General features: G+C 32.2%; 2 protein-coding genes across 5 annotated transcripts; both read right to left on the bottom strand.

Annotated features, from left to right (window-relative positions):
* Window positions 1–1,857: 1,857 nt before the first annotated feature.
* On the bottom strand, window positions 1,858–7,567 carry LOC100804401 (protein LAZ1 homolog 1). Of its 4 annotated transcripts, none has more exons than XM_014776372.2 (9): window positions 7,498–7,567; window positions 5,253–5,783; window positions 5,042–5,098; window positions 4,410–4,518; window positions 3,956–4,140; window positions 3,761–3,849; window positions 3,286–3,541; window positions 2,415–2,660; window positions 1,858–2,301 (listed from the first exon to the last, which is right to left on the bottom strand). In XM_014776372.2, exons 2-9 carry the CDS (start codon window positions 5,466–5,468, stop codon window positions 2,002–2,004), a joined length of 1,458 nt encoding a protein of 485 aa, XP_014631858.1. In that variant the 5' UTR covers window positions 5,469–5,783; window positions 7,498–7,567; the 3' UTR covers window positions 1,858–2,001. The 4 variants fall into 4 exon arrangements, with proteins under 4 accessions (XP_014631858.1, XP_006581615.1, XP_003527968.1 ...); XM_006581552.3 differs by lacking the exon at window positions 7,498–7,567 and adding an exon at window positions 7,296–7,442; XM_003527920.5 differs by lacking the exon at window positions 7,498–7,567 and adding an exon at window positions 7,296–7,436 and having other exon boundaries at window positions 5,253–5,612.
* A 2,118-nt stretch (window positions 7,568–9,685) lies between these two features.
* LOC100802965 (vacuolar protein sorting-associated protein 45 homolog) lies at window positions 9,686–16,953 on the bottom strand. The gene is made up of 13 exons (XM_003526627.5): window positions 16,625–16,953; window positions 15,802–16,003; window positions 15,591–15,670; window positions 14,941–15,168; window positions 14,501–14,626; window positions 14,329–14,409; window positions 14,088–14,229; window positions 13,778–13,956; window positions 12,451–12,606; window positions 12,012–12,119; window positions 11,797–11,918; window positions 10,680–10,811; window positions 9,686–10,269 (listed from the first exon to the last, which is right to left on the bottom strand). The coding sequence occupies exons 1-13, from the start codon at window positions 16,712–16,714 to the stop codon at window positions 10,209–10,211; spliced, it is 1,707 nt and encodes a 568-aa protein (XP_003526675.1). The 5' UTR covers window positions 16,715–16,953; the 3' UTR covers window positions 9,686–10,208.
* Between the last annotated feature and the right edge of the window lie 134 nt (window positions 16,954–17,087).

Genomic DNA, 17,087 nt, shown 5'->3' with positions numbered 1-17,087 from the left:
TAGATAGATTAAATTTTAAGATTATTATAATATTAATTTGAATTTGAATTTAAATTTTGATTTTTAAATATTATATAAATAGATTTTTTATTTTAATAATTTTTTAAATTTATTTTATTAGTTTTATTGAATATAATAAAATTTTAAATTAATAATAATAATATCTACTTTTTGATTTTATTTATAAATTTCATTTAAATTTAAAATAGTTGCAGTTTTTTTTTTGCTTTCCACTTTTTCGGGTTTTCCCCATTCACATCAAATATTGAATTTTTTATATCATAAATAAAAAGTGTTTCATTCAATTAAAATGGTAAGTTTCACTAGGATTTTTTATAATTTAAACATGATATATAAAAATGAAAAATTGGATTAGAGCTGGCTGTTCAATTAGAAACCTACCTAGTAACGGATTTGCACACCTAAAAATCATGATATTTTAACTCCAGCGGGAATCGATAAAGAACCGGTCAAACTGGTCCAAAACCAGTAAAAATCAAAGTTATACCGATATCAAACTGGTCTTCTTAATTTTTATTTTATTTTTTTATAATTTTATTTAATTTTTAAAGATAATTACAAATACATAATTTAAATATTTCAATTATGTATCAAGTATTTTTTCTATTATTATTAGTTTTTATTAATAAAACATATAATTTAATCATTTATATTAATTTATAATTCTTTAGATCTTAATTTTTTACAAGTCTAGTTTTTTTATTAATTAAAATATTGTATAATATTAAAAATATAAAAATGGTTAAACCCCAATTCAACTACAACTGAACCAATAAATCTTAAATCTTGAACAGTGTTTTCACCGGTTCACTCACTCGTCCAATTTTTAAAATCTTGTATAAAAGAATCAATTTCAAAATATAAGTAACAGAAAAATTATCGTAAAATAATACAAATTAATTTAATTTGAAAAAAAGCAATTTTATTTAAAAAAATGATAAAACTAACTATCGCGTAAAAAATAAGAGTACGAGAGACAGACTCACATTAGGAATATAGTATAATATAGAAATAAGTTTCTCACTGCGGGCCTAATATTTAAATTATGCATATTTCATCTCCTCAACGGCATAACATAGTCCATGCCTTGGTTGCCCTCTATTATTTTATTTTTCTTTTTAGGCTGAAAATGTCAAAAACGAAAGTGGCCAAAGATACTTGTACAAAAGAGATTAATTCCTGGTTTAGTCTCTTAAATTTAGGATGTGTGTTTTTTTAATCTCTCAAATTTAAAAAAAAAATTTAATTCTTAAATTTTCACAAATTATTTTTTTAATCTTTAATATAATAAATTGATATTTTATATCAATTTTTAGTATGTAATGATTTTTTTAATATTTTATAACAATTTTAAAATACAAATTCAAAATAAACAAATATTATAACTTGTCAAAAAATCAATCTATTTTCTTATCAAATTAATTTCAACAAATTTTAAAATAAATATAAAAATTGATCTTTAATATTAAAACTAATTTTAAACAAGATTTAATTACTGATTTAATTTTTGAATTTAGAATATGTCCTTTTCTTTTAGTTCGTAAAATTTAAAATTGTTCGCTTTTTTTCCTTGAATTTTGATATTATTTTTTTTAGTCTCTAGTATAAGAAATTGATATTTTGTGATAATTTTTAATTTTCATAAATTTATTCTTATTTTTTAATTGCTTGAATTTGTATTTTAAAATTGTTATAGTACTAAAAAATAGTCAAAGAGCTAAAAATCATCATAAACTATCAATTTATTGTGTCAATGATTAAAAAACAAATTGTCAAAATTCAGAAAATAGAAAAAATATTTTAAAATTTTAGGAACTAAAATGATGTTCTCCAAAGTTAGAGACTAAAATAATAATTAAGTCTTTTTTTAAATGCTAACCAGATTATGTACTTTTGGGTTACAATTTGACGTCAAAATCTATTAGAATTTTTCTATTGTATGTGCAAAAGTTATACTTTGTTCAACTGTTTGATAAACTACTATCTTCTCATCCTGGATGCTGACGCTTTGGATTGGAGATGCTGTCTCTTACTGCTAGGCAAACCACTATCACTGACACTTCCTTCCCCAAGTCTGTCATGAACATCAGAAAATTCTGCTCTCCACGAACGCAGGGGAACAAGGTAACTGTCATCCTTGACCTTGGTGCTTCTCCTCCACTCCTCGTCACGGCGTTTCACATTTTCTGATATCTCATGGAAGGTTTTGTTTATCTTTGCAATACCCCTTTCAACAGGTTCTACCACATGTGAAACTGTAAACTTCATGTCATCGACAATCTGAAATAAAACAGCACAAACAACACAGATGAGTTTGACAGAGATAGATGACTGAGAAAATTCAAAGGTTTGAAAATTCAAAGGTTTGAAAGTTCAAGTGTTTCGTATCTCACAATTTCACCACTTCCAAGAACCACATCACGAACATTATGGGTAAACTTCATACGCCTCTCTCTGTCATCATGTCTACCCAGCCGCATTCTAGTTGAGCGTTCAGAATCTTGAACCTCGGCAGGATCAGGAGGTGATCCTAGTGATGCATAGTCGGTCATCACAGCTACATTACGGACACACCTCTCTCCTCTTTTGTAAGGTACTGCAGGAAAGACATAAAGGTGCACAACAGCAGCAACGCCCATCTGTTAACAAATTTTAAGATGGGGAATCAAATTAAAAAATGCCAACCAAGAACTACAAAATTGATTGAAAGTTTTTCCAAGTTGATGATGATACTCCTAGGAATTTTAGCTTAAACAGTGGCATCAAATAACATATTTAATAAAGAAGAAACCTGACGTAACATTTTAGACATATATAACAGCTGACTCACATAGCTTAAAATCAAAACGAGTCCCTGTCTCAGTTCTAAAGCAGAGCAGTCCATTGATCTTCTTAAAAACACAGTATAACCTAATATTTCATATATAGATGCCAGAACGAGCATTTCATACTACAGAAGTCCTATTGGAGTATGTCTTCATCTATGTATGTGCCTCCCTAGAGCTCACGGCAGTGGAAGCCTAGTGCACATACACATGTAAGGAGCATATCAGCATATCAAATGACACAAGGCCATTGATATCACACTTTTGTAACTTTATATGCATTCATAATTTCATATATGATACAGATATTCGATAGTCCAAGTTTTCTAAAGTATACTTACATGCAGATGATTGTATATATTAGTACTCAAAATTGAGATGATTTAGTAATGTCATATTAGAAATGACAATAAAATTATAAAACAAAAGAATACCATACCTCTATACAGATGATATAGTCTTGTATACGTGTTTTCAGCTCTTGAGCCAATGACCCTTTAAATGCTCCCATGGAAAAAAGAAATGCAACAGCCACACCTTGCCACCATGTCAGGAAGACGATTGACTTAAAAGTCAGAAATTTTGCCAATGGTTTGATCGGCTCCAACTTATCTTTTGTGACAGAATAAAACCGTACAAGGCAATACAGGGCCCATGTCTGACTAAAATTAAGAATGCATGCCAAATAGGGATACCTGCAAGCACATAGGAGAATTGGGCTTCAACAAGGGTCATAAAAATACACCCCAATCCCAAAAACACATTTTGTCTATGATAGACAATAATCTTTGTGGTTGAGAATTGAGATTATATATATATGAATTGTAGTATGCATATCATAGGTACAAGTCAATATAATCTCACATTTTGGCAGAATCAAAAAAAGGAAAAAGAAAAAGCCAATATAATCTTACCCATATTTCCATTCAAATTTTCCCTCTCCATAAACCCCAAAAGACTGGAGAATCATTGCCAGCAATGCACAGATCATTTTCAGTATCATCTGGAATGTATAATTTAGTTAACAAGTAGAAAGACATTGATTATTCTTCCCCAGTAAGAGAGAAGAGTGGTGGAACGAAAGCACAATTTACCAAAATCCAACATACATATTGTACAATGCCAATTTTCACGGATTGATAGAAGTCAGGGCCAAGATACCAGTCTCTTAAGAAGCAATTTATGGGAAATGGATGCTCTACAACTCCATACGCATACGATTCTTTTAGGAGAGGAGTGCTGGATTCTGTTAGGCTCATACTTTCCATAAATTGAATTGTTTTGTCCTCACCACCTACAAGCAACCATAGACAATTTTATATTAAAGGGCATGACAAATCCAACACAATTCTGTATGACATCGTTTAATCACAAGTTATTATATTCAAGCCTTGAAGATTAAATAGATTTTGATTTTTGAATTAGAGTTGAGATTAGAAAAGGGAGGAAAATCTCTTAAAATATCTCAATCATTAAGCTTTTGCATTTCTGGAAAATATAATATGCATGAATAATAACTACAACTAATGAAAATCATGCAGGTACACAATCTGTTTGACATACCTAAGCAAGCTATCAAGTATCTTTCAAAGCAATATAATGCAAAAGCCTCATAGCAGTCCCGAATAACTTCACAGTTAAATGCTGCACTGGAATCCAATAGTGACAAAAACTGCATCATAAAAACATCAGAACTTACTAGTTTACTGCTAAAATTATGTTAAAAAGAAAGCAGGCACATTATTAATACATTCCTGGAAATAAAACCAAAGCTTTTCTGAAATTATATCATCAATTAAAACAAGAACAAAATCTTTGAGTATGATATGTATAAAAAAAAGAGGCAGTTTTATTTTCAGTGTCAATATCATTTAGATATCATAAAAATCATTATTAAAAGAAGCATATAACCTATGAAGAAGTGAAAAAGCAGTATTTTAGTCTGACCATGACAGACACGCATAAATTCTTTAATCATCAAAATGTACAATTAGTCCTTTAAGTTAACAGCAGCGAAGCTGAAAACCTAATCAGCCAGCATGCACCAATAGGTAAGCTCCAATATATCCAATGAGATATCAACAAAAGTTTAGCCAAAACTAAAAGAGTTGCAAGTCAAAAATTGTTTAGATTCCATACAAAGATGCTACGTAAATAGAACACATAATATTTGGGATTTACTTAGCATCCCTTACCGATTCCAAGGCATAAACTGGAACCATTAAGATGAGACCAATCAAAAACTTCTGCTCCTGAATTAAAGGAAATAATAGCTAAGTCAGTTAAAAGGTGCAGTTATAAGAAGCAGTAAGAAAAGGGAAGGTAGGCATTATATAAATAGTAAGTATAGTAGTGCAGGAGGAAAGGTAAGTAAAATCCAAAAGTAAAGGAGCATAAGGAAAAAACCTCGGGCTGATTATAGGCAGCTAAATGCTCAAAAATCAGATAAGTGGAGAGAACAAGAGCTACAAGCACAAATATGCTTGAACTGAAGACTGTCAAGCTAATAGTTCCAGTAGACTCCATGCCTATTTTTACTGGCCACATGATCCCTGATTGGCTAGTGGCCTCAACAAGTGTAAAAAGAAATACAGAAGAGCATAGAATATCCAACAAACCCATACACCAGAAACTTAGAATTCGTTGTAACAAGTGGTCTTCCCTTGATTTGATCAATTCTATGCTTTACTATATTCCAGACAATGTGAAGGGTCTCCACTCCACAAGACCTTCAATTTCGTATAACTTTCCCTCCTTCTGTCGTTTCTGTATGGCAACCAGTACCATGTAAGATATAGTATACACAAGAAAACCACCTTTCTGGTACGATAGCAATTCTTCAAATTCAACATGCAACTAACATAGTCAACCAACAGCTGACAATGGTATTTGCTTTTGATACATGTACAAAATCCAAATTGAGATAGGACAATTATCCTGCATTACAATCAAATAACTTAAGAAATAAGAAATAATATTTATATACATATATTAAAAAAGAAACTCCTAATTCTCTTTCAAAGCAAGTACAGGTAGCTCAACTAGTAAGAAGCACATCCACTGTAAGAATATGACAAGATTTAATAATGATAAATCTCAGAAATATAAAATATAAGAAACTCACAAAACTCTAGCAAGTGCATGTGCACCAGAAAAACCAAAAATCTGAAGCATCATTCAATTTCTACACATCAAGATATCAATAACTCCCAAACTCTAACTAAATGAATAACTATATACAGAGAGCCACAGTTTAATAGGGTGATAGAAAAAGTCAAACACCAGAGAACTCATCTGGCATGCCATTTTTTATCAGGTATAGAATGTTACAAAAGAACCCAAAAACTTTAAAGTGTATAACAATATAATAACTTAAGTACAGTGCAATCTGCTAACCATTAGCTAGCCACCATCATATCAATTACCCTTAGCTAGACATGATCATAGAGCACAATCAGGTCCACCAAGAGTGCCCCATAGCATCAATCTTATATTAAAAGTTTACATTGAAGGAAGGGGATCTAAATAACAAATGGGACACAAAAACATCCCACAAGTTTTGTTAAGAGAGACAAAATAGCAAACTCTTTCCATTAAAAATGTAGTCATAATATTCTTCGTTATCTCAAAATCCAATATGGTTACATCAATTATCTTAATACGTCTCATTGCAATATTGCTGCCATGCTATGAAACCAAGACTCAAGATGACACCACCATTAGAAGCAGAAGTGGTGCAGACTGCAGATTGCTTTACATATAATACCATGTCCAGTATTATATATAGGTTAAACAACAAACACACTTGTTTAAGTTGTTTCTCAAAGTTGTCAGTAACTTAATTAGTATTCACGGTTTCTAAGAGTACTAGAAGACAAATATCAAAGAATAAAGTATTTCAAAACAATAATTCTACTTCTCACTAGCAAAAAAAGGATGAATACTTACTTTTTTAAAGATTACAACCAAATTTCACAACCACACATAATTGCAATGCAATTTATGACACAAACATGAAGCGGTGATGAAGTACATACTTCAGCAAAGCAAGGTTAAAAAAATTGAAGATTAACAGATAAAAAACTATTCTATAAGCAACCTTTATCTTCACATTTCATTAACAAAATGCATTAAGCCGACGAGGCATTCAGCAACAAACATCGATTCTCAATCCAAATAAAGAAACATATAGCGTTCCATTCGGAAATCGCAAAGGCGCAATTCACCGGTAATTTTTTTAACGAAACGCTACATTTTGTCATCGCGTATAAGATAGGAGAAAAGGAGATGCAAAACAGGCCAAAACCCTAGACCTCGAGTATATGCATACGAGTAAAAGAAACACGCCATGCACCGAAACGAAAATCGCTGCAGCAATAGGAACAAGAAGTGAACGATGGCAATGACTTGCAGAAACCATGGAAGGAAAATTTAAGAGAGAGTTCAAACCTGCGTTCAGCATTTTCTTCTCTTTTTTTTTTCCGGGAAAATCGAGGTGGATATTCCAGAGAAATAGAACGCAAGTGAAGGAGAAGCAATCGGAAAAGAAAAGAAAAACAACGGAATTTTGCTTCGGTAGTTGGAAAACGTAAATTACGATATCTTTTTAATTTTTAATTCGTCAGAAAAGATAAGAGAGGGAGATGCTAACCTGACTAGGGAAAGAAAATGCTTTTTGGTCACAGCTGCAATCGGAGTCGTTGATTTGAATGGTTTTTCTTATTTGGAGTTTCTTTGTGAGGGCTGTGACGTTAAGAATATAGTCGGCTGGTGATATGGGAAAGGTTGATTGTCCCACGTCAGCTTGTGTACGTGGCAAACGAAGAAGTGGGTGAATGTTTAATGAAATGTTGGGACATCAAATAGGAGAAATTATTGTATATTACAGAAATATTTTTATGTTGGTGTAAGAAAAGAAGTTTTAATTATTTATGTAGTCTTCCTTTTAAATTTATCTTTTTTAGTTTTTATATTTTTTAGTTTCTAAAGTTTATAATTTAAAAAAAAATATTTTTAAATTCTTTTAATTTCACAAGTTAGTTTTAGCGACAAATACTTTTTGAAAATTAAAATATAAATTTTAAAGACTTTAAAATTAAAATTATGTTTTACCTCACGTTGAAACTAAAACAACAAAGTAGTTTTTTTTTTTAACAATATCACTAATTTTGTGGATTGAATCACTGCTCATTGATATAATCAAACATCCTATTCTTCTTGCCAAACAGTCAGAGGCGGAGAAGACTGGTTGGTTGTTGTCGTTATGTTTGTTCTTAAGATAAAAAAAAGTTATAATATATTTTTTATTTGTAATATTCAATTTTATATTTATTTTTTTGATAAATTTTTTGTTTTAGTTTAATTATTAATAAAACAATAATTTTATTTTTTATCTTGATACTTTTTTTAATTTATGATAAATTAATAAATTTTATATTTATTTTTAGATAAATTAACAAAATTTATTTTAATTCCGACTAATAGCAAATCAATTTTTTTTACCAAAGGGAACAAATATCAAAATTCATTAATTTATAATGAATTAAAAGAAGTATGAAATACTAAAAATAAAATTATTATTTTATTAGAAATTAAATATAAAATAAAAATTTATTATGAAACAAACATAAAAATCAGTCATTTAAGAAGATAAAAAAATATTTAAATCTAAAAAGTAGCTCCTTTAAAAAGTAAAAATGTTCAACTGAATAGTAATTTCCTCGCATTGTTTCATGGAGTGTAAGTAATAAAATAAAAATATAATAAGTGGTATGCTAAGAAATTTTTTTCTGTAGCAAATTCAATGTTAATATACAAATAATGATATGAAAGGAGTGGGAAACAGTGTAAATACTAATTTTCTTGATTCAGTCATCAAGGAATTGTTACTATATACGCTAACCAAGTTGTCTTCCTTGCTAAGAATGCCTCTGATTAACAAATAGTCAAACGTCTGAATATAATACTTTTAACTAATTGTATATACTAATTTTATTTGTGTTACTTCAACTAGTGAAACAAACTTAGAGGGAAGTTTAACTAACATGGACCGATATAAAAAAAAATCTGTTATAAAATCGAAAAAGATCATTCATACAAAGGATCGTATTAACTTAAATTTGAGAATTAAGAAAGCAAATGAGTATTTTAAAGATAAAAGATGAAAATAAATTAACTCAAATTTAAGAGTTCAATAACCAAAATGAATATTTTTAAAAATAAAAGATTAAAATGAATTTTATTAAGAAAAAAGGACAAAACATACATTTTAACCTAGAGTATACACATATTTGTTATGTTTTATGACCTGAATTTGAAACTTCATTCATTCTTTACATATTTTAAAACCGAGTTAAATATTACTTTTCTAGCTAACAAGTTTTATTGTCATCTTCTATAATTAATTTCTAATTTATTTTATTAATTTGTCAAAAAAAAGGACAAATAAAAAATAAAATATATTTCATTCAATTAAAAACATGAATTAAGAGTCTCGATATTTCATTAAGTTGGAATTTGTATTTCGATTTATCAATTTTAATTAAAATGTTATGTTAGGCTAAAGTACTGTTGGGACCGTATACAGTTATTACCACTGGTTTAACTTACAAAGGGTGAAATTTTTCATAAACGATAATTGTGGAATTATTATTACTCTTTTTTTTCAGTTGAAATAAAAAAAAAAAAAAACAATATGCTGCACTAGAAATATAGAAATGCACAAGCTTGTGAAGTCTCGATGAAATATTGGCACAATTGGCTTATCATTAAACATTCAGTATTCACTAGGATGAAAGATTGGCACTAGACTCATAGGCACCCCTTCAACAGACACAAAATGGCATCAACAAGTGCATTGTATAAAAATGATATTAATCGCAACTTTGTCTCAACCTGAACTTATTATGGATCCGTAAATCTACAAATGGAAGACATTTGTTGGTATACAAAAGAATAGGGCATTCATTACATGATTATACAAAATTGTTCTTTCATTAGCAAGTGTCAAATAAAACCATTAGACTTGATCAGCCAAAATGATGACCAAAAAAAAGGTTTCTTTCATCGTACCTATATGTTCCGTGTCTACTTTTTCCGCCACGAACAAAAGAGAGGGGCCCCGGTTTGACATTGAAGTTCTCATACTCGTATCTCAAATCGCACTCATCTGCAATGAACCAACTAGTACCTAAACTGTTAAATGGTTGATGATCGTCTTCTGCAGCAACAATGGATTGAGTCTGATTCCGCACATCAAGCTCCTTCTGCAACATATTTTAATACATATATCAAAGCAGAAATCCCCAGCCTGAAGCTGTAAAAACTCTGGCCCTCTAGATGCAAAATGTGTCAGCATAAACTTCAAATAACAGTGGTGCTAGAACGTGCTACCCTTTGAGCTTCTTCCAAGTCCCTCAAAAACCTGTAAATTCAAATACAAAAACACCTCTGTTACTAAGAAATCCAGATTGTTACCTAGTGCAGAGCAAGTTGAATGTTTTTGCAGTTAACTGAAGCACCTTAAACTTGAACCAAACAATGAACAACCAAATATAACAAAGCCATCAATCTGTAAGTCAAAACCAACTCAATGATCTTTATCACCTAAACCTAGGCCAACAACTCACTTCAAGCAACATTTAAAATGACTAACTAGCCCAAACTATGTCTCCTTTTATGTTTTGCAGTCACACATTACACAAGCTAAAATTGGAGCAGTAAATTAAAGAATTCGTATCAATTCTAGCATGCCAAAATTGAAAGCATAATTGGAACAAACAAAAGTGAACATCTCCACTAATCAAATCCAAACTCTTTATGACTTAATCATACCTTTTAGAATTAAGAACAGAAGAACCACCAAGTATAAAACGAACACCGGTATTGCTGGCATTTTGTAAAGCAACAGACCGTGACTCCTCATAAGTTGTCCCACCAACAATGAAGATGATCACATCCTGCGGCCTGCTTTTCATATAGTCGTCAACAACAAAGATTTGATTATTCCATAATTCTATGGTAATAATGGCTATTAATAAAAATTAAAAATTTCTATTACACATGCGCTGTCTGTACTGGTCAAAAAGCCCTTTCCTAGATGATTTGTCAGGACTCAGGATGTTGAACAGATATTAAACAGAAAACTTTGCATCAGAAAATTGCAAACTTCTAAATAATCCTTTTTAAATTGAAGCACATGAAAAATTTAGATAGACCTACAATGATATTATCAGATAACTAACCAGATTAACTCCAAAAAATATAGTTTACTCTTACGGCTGTTAGTCGAACACAAGGCATTTAACAGATTGCATAATTTACAGATTTGTGAGAGGGTATGAAAAGTATAGGGCATAGACCAAAGCTGCAAGGGATAAAATCATGTGATGTCAATGCTACCACATCGCAGAAGTTATAAACAGTAATAGCTCAGATTAAGGTGGTTAAAACTTTGTAAGGATAGGCAGAATGGGATTAGTATTTGTCTTCCCTTGGAGGCCATAGCCACCAATCTATTATGGGGTTCTGTACTATGGATAAAATAAATTATAAGTATAATACAGAAAGAATTGCAGAATCCTGTACTTATCAAGTGTGTGAACCCACTACTAATGTGTTGTGAAGACTCAAGATAGTGCACCTTTACTAATGTGTTCCCAAAGTGAAGCCTGTCCTACCCCGTTACATGTTGAATTTCTGATATAATTTGTCACATAAGCGGTGCCACATTACATTGTAGACAATTGAAATAATTTTCTACATCAATTTGATAAATAGTCAGTGCTAAAAACTAAGAAGTTTGTCACTGTTATTGTCACTTCATTAAATATAACATTATTTAGCAATCAGGCAACAATGTAGTGGCATCACTAATCATGATAGACACCAAGTTACATCTAGAAATTCACAAATAAGATACAAAGAAAAGTTTATATTTAATAGCACAAACCTTCCCTGTTGAAAGTGATTTCCAACAAATGGGTAGTCCACATCTCTCAACCTCCCTTTGACAATGCTTTCCATGAGTTGAAACAGAAGTGGCTGATGCTGGGTGTAAACATTCTCAACACCCTGCACCAAAACTCAGAAAAGCAAGAGTTTTTAAGATTGAAGACTTGGTTCATCAAGGATATGGTATAATAATCATAATATTTCTATGCATACCTTCAAACCACGAGCCATGTTACGGGCAATATTCATTAGATCTCGATTTCCAAAAAGATCACCTGTTCTCTTGTCAACACCTGCTTGCTTCAGAAGAAACTGGACAAGCTGTTGTGCCACAATAAAGATATCAATCAAATGAATCAATATCTGTAACTTTTTCATGTAACTATAAAAAAACAACAGTGGCATCCATCAACATGCTGTTCTTAATTTAAATTTTAATTTAATTGAAGTATTGAACGTAAATTTCTACTTAGAGAATCCAAAGCCAGTGATATGGCAAGACAACACAACCCCAAATAGTGTCACCATCACCACTCAATTATCCAAGGATTAAAAGGTAAATGTTCCCATAAGGTTTAAAGGCTAACATTCAGACATTCATGCATGAGAATAATGGATTTAAGAAGAAAAGCAACAGTTTAAATTAGTTTACCCCAGGTTTGTACTTGGCAGATCTGGAAGCCAGTTTGTTGAAGAGCTGCATTAATTGAACAGGGCTATCTTTCTCATATCGTAAAGCATACAGCATGACCAAACGTAGTCGGTCCACATCTGATATGCTTTCATTGTTTAGTAGATTTGTCACTGCCTGCAGAAGATTACATTAGAGACGACATAAGTTATCACCTTTTATTGTTTTAAAGCTTTCATTAACAAGAAAAAATAGAAAACCTTTTTTATGTGGGGGAAGGGGGTTGTAATAACAACTAACAAGATTGCTTCGTATACCATATAATCTGTTATGTTACACATGATTTTTTGGCCAAGTGAAACTAAACTGGTAAAGATGAATATTATTCAAGTATTTGTTTACTCTTATACTTCACTGTTGATTGTTGATTTTACTTTGTATCATTGCTGGGAATTCAAATGTGAGTGAAGAAGTCCCATATTGCGAAAAAAATGGAATTACGATTTATGAGTACAGAGTAAGTCACAAAAACTCATTTCATCCATGAAAATACCAATTTCTGAGGGAAAGCATATGAAGCTTAATGGGTAACCCATTGTTGGGCATACTGAGCCAGCAGTTAGGAGCTAGCAAATAAAGAAGAGAAGGGGTAAGGGAAGGATGGGCATAACAGAAAGGACTAGAACAATTGATGAATGGAGAGGGATGGTAACAATTTAGTGGGAAAAGGGGAGGTGGGTTGGAAGGTATGGCAGAATTTGCAAAGGATCATTAGGGAATAGCTGAGAGTAGAGAGTAGGAGTCAGTCCTTTCTATCAAAGCACAGCCCTTGAGAGTCAATTTTCCAGCGGCTGCACTCTATAATGCTTCACTCAGCCGTATGGTCATCCCCTCCATAAGTAGCCCTTTCCAAGACATTGAAAACCAACTCTGATACAAATTGATAAGCATCCAAGCACTTGAGGAAATCTCCGTTAAAAGGTAGCAGTTAAAGAGGGAGTACCAAGCCACTTAAGTACTCCACCAAGCATCTCATACTACTCGATGTGGGACTTAGGCACTCCATAATACCCAAGTCCCTATCATGCTCCTGCTCAAGATTTCAATCTTCATATAGTTTATGTTTTGAATACTGTAACAGAGGCATTCCTTTGGATTCAGTGATTACTTCCATATAAGTAATACCTTCAGTTCTTATTTTTCAATTTAGTTCCCATCAGAACCCTAGCCCAGGGACTCAATAAAAAATTATTTAATTTAACCTTTATTAAATGATCATCCAAAGCTTTTGAAATTTGAGCAAAAGCAAGGAGAATGCTTCAATAAATTAAGAGTATACAATATATACCTCAAAAGCAGCTCCTTGTCCTCCATTGCAAGCCAACTCCTGTTCTGTTTGTGAAACTGACATAAGTTTTCGCTCTTCAACTATCTTGCTCATTTCAGTTACTAAAGTAACATGTTTAGTCACATTTCCATGCATTTTTCTGTACTCAGGATAATTATCAACAAATTTGGCCATGTCCTCTGCCAAGAGTCAAATCATAAAATCAGTGAATTTTATACTATGACACCAAGTATAAATTAGTTTTTACCTTTGTAATTGTAACAGGTGACAGAAATTTATTGCTCTGATGTGAGAGAATAAAAATACAAACCTATTGTTTGGATGTTCTGGTTACTTTTTGACACTTGCTGAAATTCATCAACCATCCGTTTGATATTCATACCTATATCTCCAAAATTCTCATACATGTTAGCTTTGAAAAAGGAATCTTGTTCTGATGACAACACAATCTCCTGTAACAAAAAATAGCAAAAAAGTTGCTTTTTAATTAGCACAAATTCTGTACTGCAATACTAATGAAATAATTACCCAGAATAAGAAATGTATCCAACCTCCTGATCCTTTGGAAATTTACCAACGGATTTTAAGTCCACTTTGTTGTCTTGGATTCCTATTAATTCATGAACCATAGCCTGTGTATAACACCACAATTGAGCATTACTTATATGAATAAACAACTTATCAGATTATAAGTACTAGACTTGGTGCTAATCTCCCAGATACCTGATAGGTCCATTGATTTAGTAATGGGGTTACAGGATCATCCCTCCTGTCAATCACTAACAGCAGTGGAGAAACTTCCATTCGCCTAAAATCAAAAAGACCACTTTCCTCTTGGTACATCAATTTCTGTTCAAACCCAGTAACGTAAATTAGCTTTCACTATGTATGCCAGTACAATCATTAATGATAAATATGGCATGTTGTGATACACACATTGCCAGAATGCCAGCTAAAAGAACATATACATTAACTATGTGTGCACAGCAGTATGCATGTGCTCAAAGAAAAGCTCTATCCGATTCAAAATCATATAAATGATGAAGATATAAAAGCTTGAATTTATCACAGAAACTGGTAACCACATTTCTAAAATGCATATATAATTGTCTAATATAAACAAAAAAAAATGCAGTGAGTTAGAAAAAGTGACATGAACTCACAGCTGCTTCCTGTGCTATCCTTTTTGCAATGTCAGATGTCCTTTGATACCTAATTACTGGTCTTCGCTTTAATGCCAAAAAAAGAGCTGAAAGACCATCAACAACCCGGTCAGAGAAGCGCTGCACTGTTGAAGGATCTACCACAGCTGGGAGCATATATATGTAATGTGAAGGCACGTGCAAAGTGAAATGATAAGGATCAATTGCAACAAAATCTGCATAGAACTCCTGGATGATCAGGACAACAACTGTGTCAGAATTAAACTTTGCAACACAAACCCTACATTTGAGATTGCAATTTGCAACATAAAGGGTGGGGGGTTCAAGGCTTCATGCTCAACAAATAAGGAGTTATTTGTCAGATAAAGAAGAGGATAGTGAATATGCAAACTATGCAATTATAGAAGGAATAAGAAAGAAACAAATACCCTTCCATGTTCCATCAGGAATTTTTTCATGAGAACTTATAGTATTTTTGTGACACTACCAAATGATCTGAATTTTTCTTATCTATTTTAAAATGAATTCTCAGACAAGCATCTGCCATCACAAAATTATTATGCAGTTCAAAAACCATAAAATGGTTATAGCAAAGTAGTCCAAACGGGAAGGAAAAAAGTATGCAGTAAAGTGCACACATAAAAAACTACCTGAACTTGCTGGACAACTTCCTGTTCATCTGAATCAGCAAGTAAGTGAATCTGAGTGTCCTTCAATATGTTGGAGAAAACTGTAATTTCAGAATGGATTCACAAAGTGTCTTCAAATCAATGGGAGAAAATTACTACATAACAAGGGGAAATTAAAAATTAAATTCTAAAGGATTGCCCTGTATCTTATAAAAAAATTTAAAGAACCTACATAGATGATACTCTCCAAATCTAGGACTAGCCAGCTGGCGGCGCAAAAGCTGGATATTCTCCGATGTAGGTCGAAGGAAGTAGACGGCCTTGAGATGCGACATTGATTCGTTTGACTTGGAAATAGAATCTACCAACTCTACCAAAAACACTTCTTTCTGAAGAAGCTCCGACTGTGAATACACGACACTCACAATACCTACCTGCGTCAATTTACCAAAAAAAGTAGACTCAAAATCAGAACTCCACTTTCCTCCTTAACAAGCACAAGCAAATAAATTCAACGAACCAGTCCGTTTGGCAGGTTGACTTATGGTTTTGATGAAGTAAAACGAAATCGTAAAAGCCAACTCATAATTATTTAGTGTCTTGGCCATAAAATCACAGGCAATGACTTTACACAAACATATCAACATTATAACTTACAAGCATAATGTCAAATGAGACCAATATCATAATAATCAATCAAACGGTTATAATTGTCAACGGTAGGGAGCTTCATAATTTTGTTTCCCTTAATGAAAAATACATATTCATATAATGCGGAGTTTCACCGTCACTTCGCAGTGCTTTCAAACATACAATCTGTTCTCACGGTCCACGAAAAATCGCAAATGGATAATTCGAACTACCATGAGTGGCACTTAATCATCCAAAATTCAGAGTGAAAATTGGAAAAATAATAAATAAGTACGAAAAATCGATCCAGCGGTGAACAATACAAGTAACTTTTAATCCAAAAGAAGAAGAAAAAAACGATTGATGGATATTTTGATCGGATTTCCCAACATTGTGGGATATCGTTGAGGGAAAGTGCAGCGCACCGTTTGAGAATCGAGGATGAGAATCTTCATGCCGGAGATGTCCTGCAAGATGCGATTGATGTAATCGCGCGCAGAGGATGAGACCACCATCTTATGTACGTGTAGTGTAGGACTTAAATCCCTCGGTGAAGATGGTGAATCGATGAACCAGTTCAACTACAGCGGAGGTGAATCAAGAAGCGCAGGGATTCAGACTTCACAATTCAGAATTCAGATCCACGACGAACGAGGACGACGAACGCTTCGCTCCAACGCACCGTTTTAGAAGTTGTTTTTGTCTTTATGACAATTTTTATTGCGACTCCTTCAACTTTGTTTGGTCACCTCTTTTTATTTTCTTCCTTTATTACTTTTATATACTATATATGCATATAATGTTCTTAACTAGTTAATTATTTCCAGATTCTCACTTAGATAAGAAATTGTTTTATTTACACTGTAATAATTAATAAATGTTCATAAA

Source organism: Glycine max, chromosome 6 (assembly GCF_000004515.6).
Source record: "Glycine max cultivar Williams 82 chromosome 6, Glycine_max_v4.0, whole genome shotgun sequence".
Taxonomy (NCBI): Eukaryota; Viridiplantae; Streptophyta; class Magnoliopsida; order Fabales; family Fabaceae; genus Glycine; species Glycine max.
This window is presented reverse-complemented; position numbering and strand designations above follow the sequence as displayed.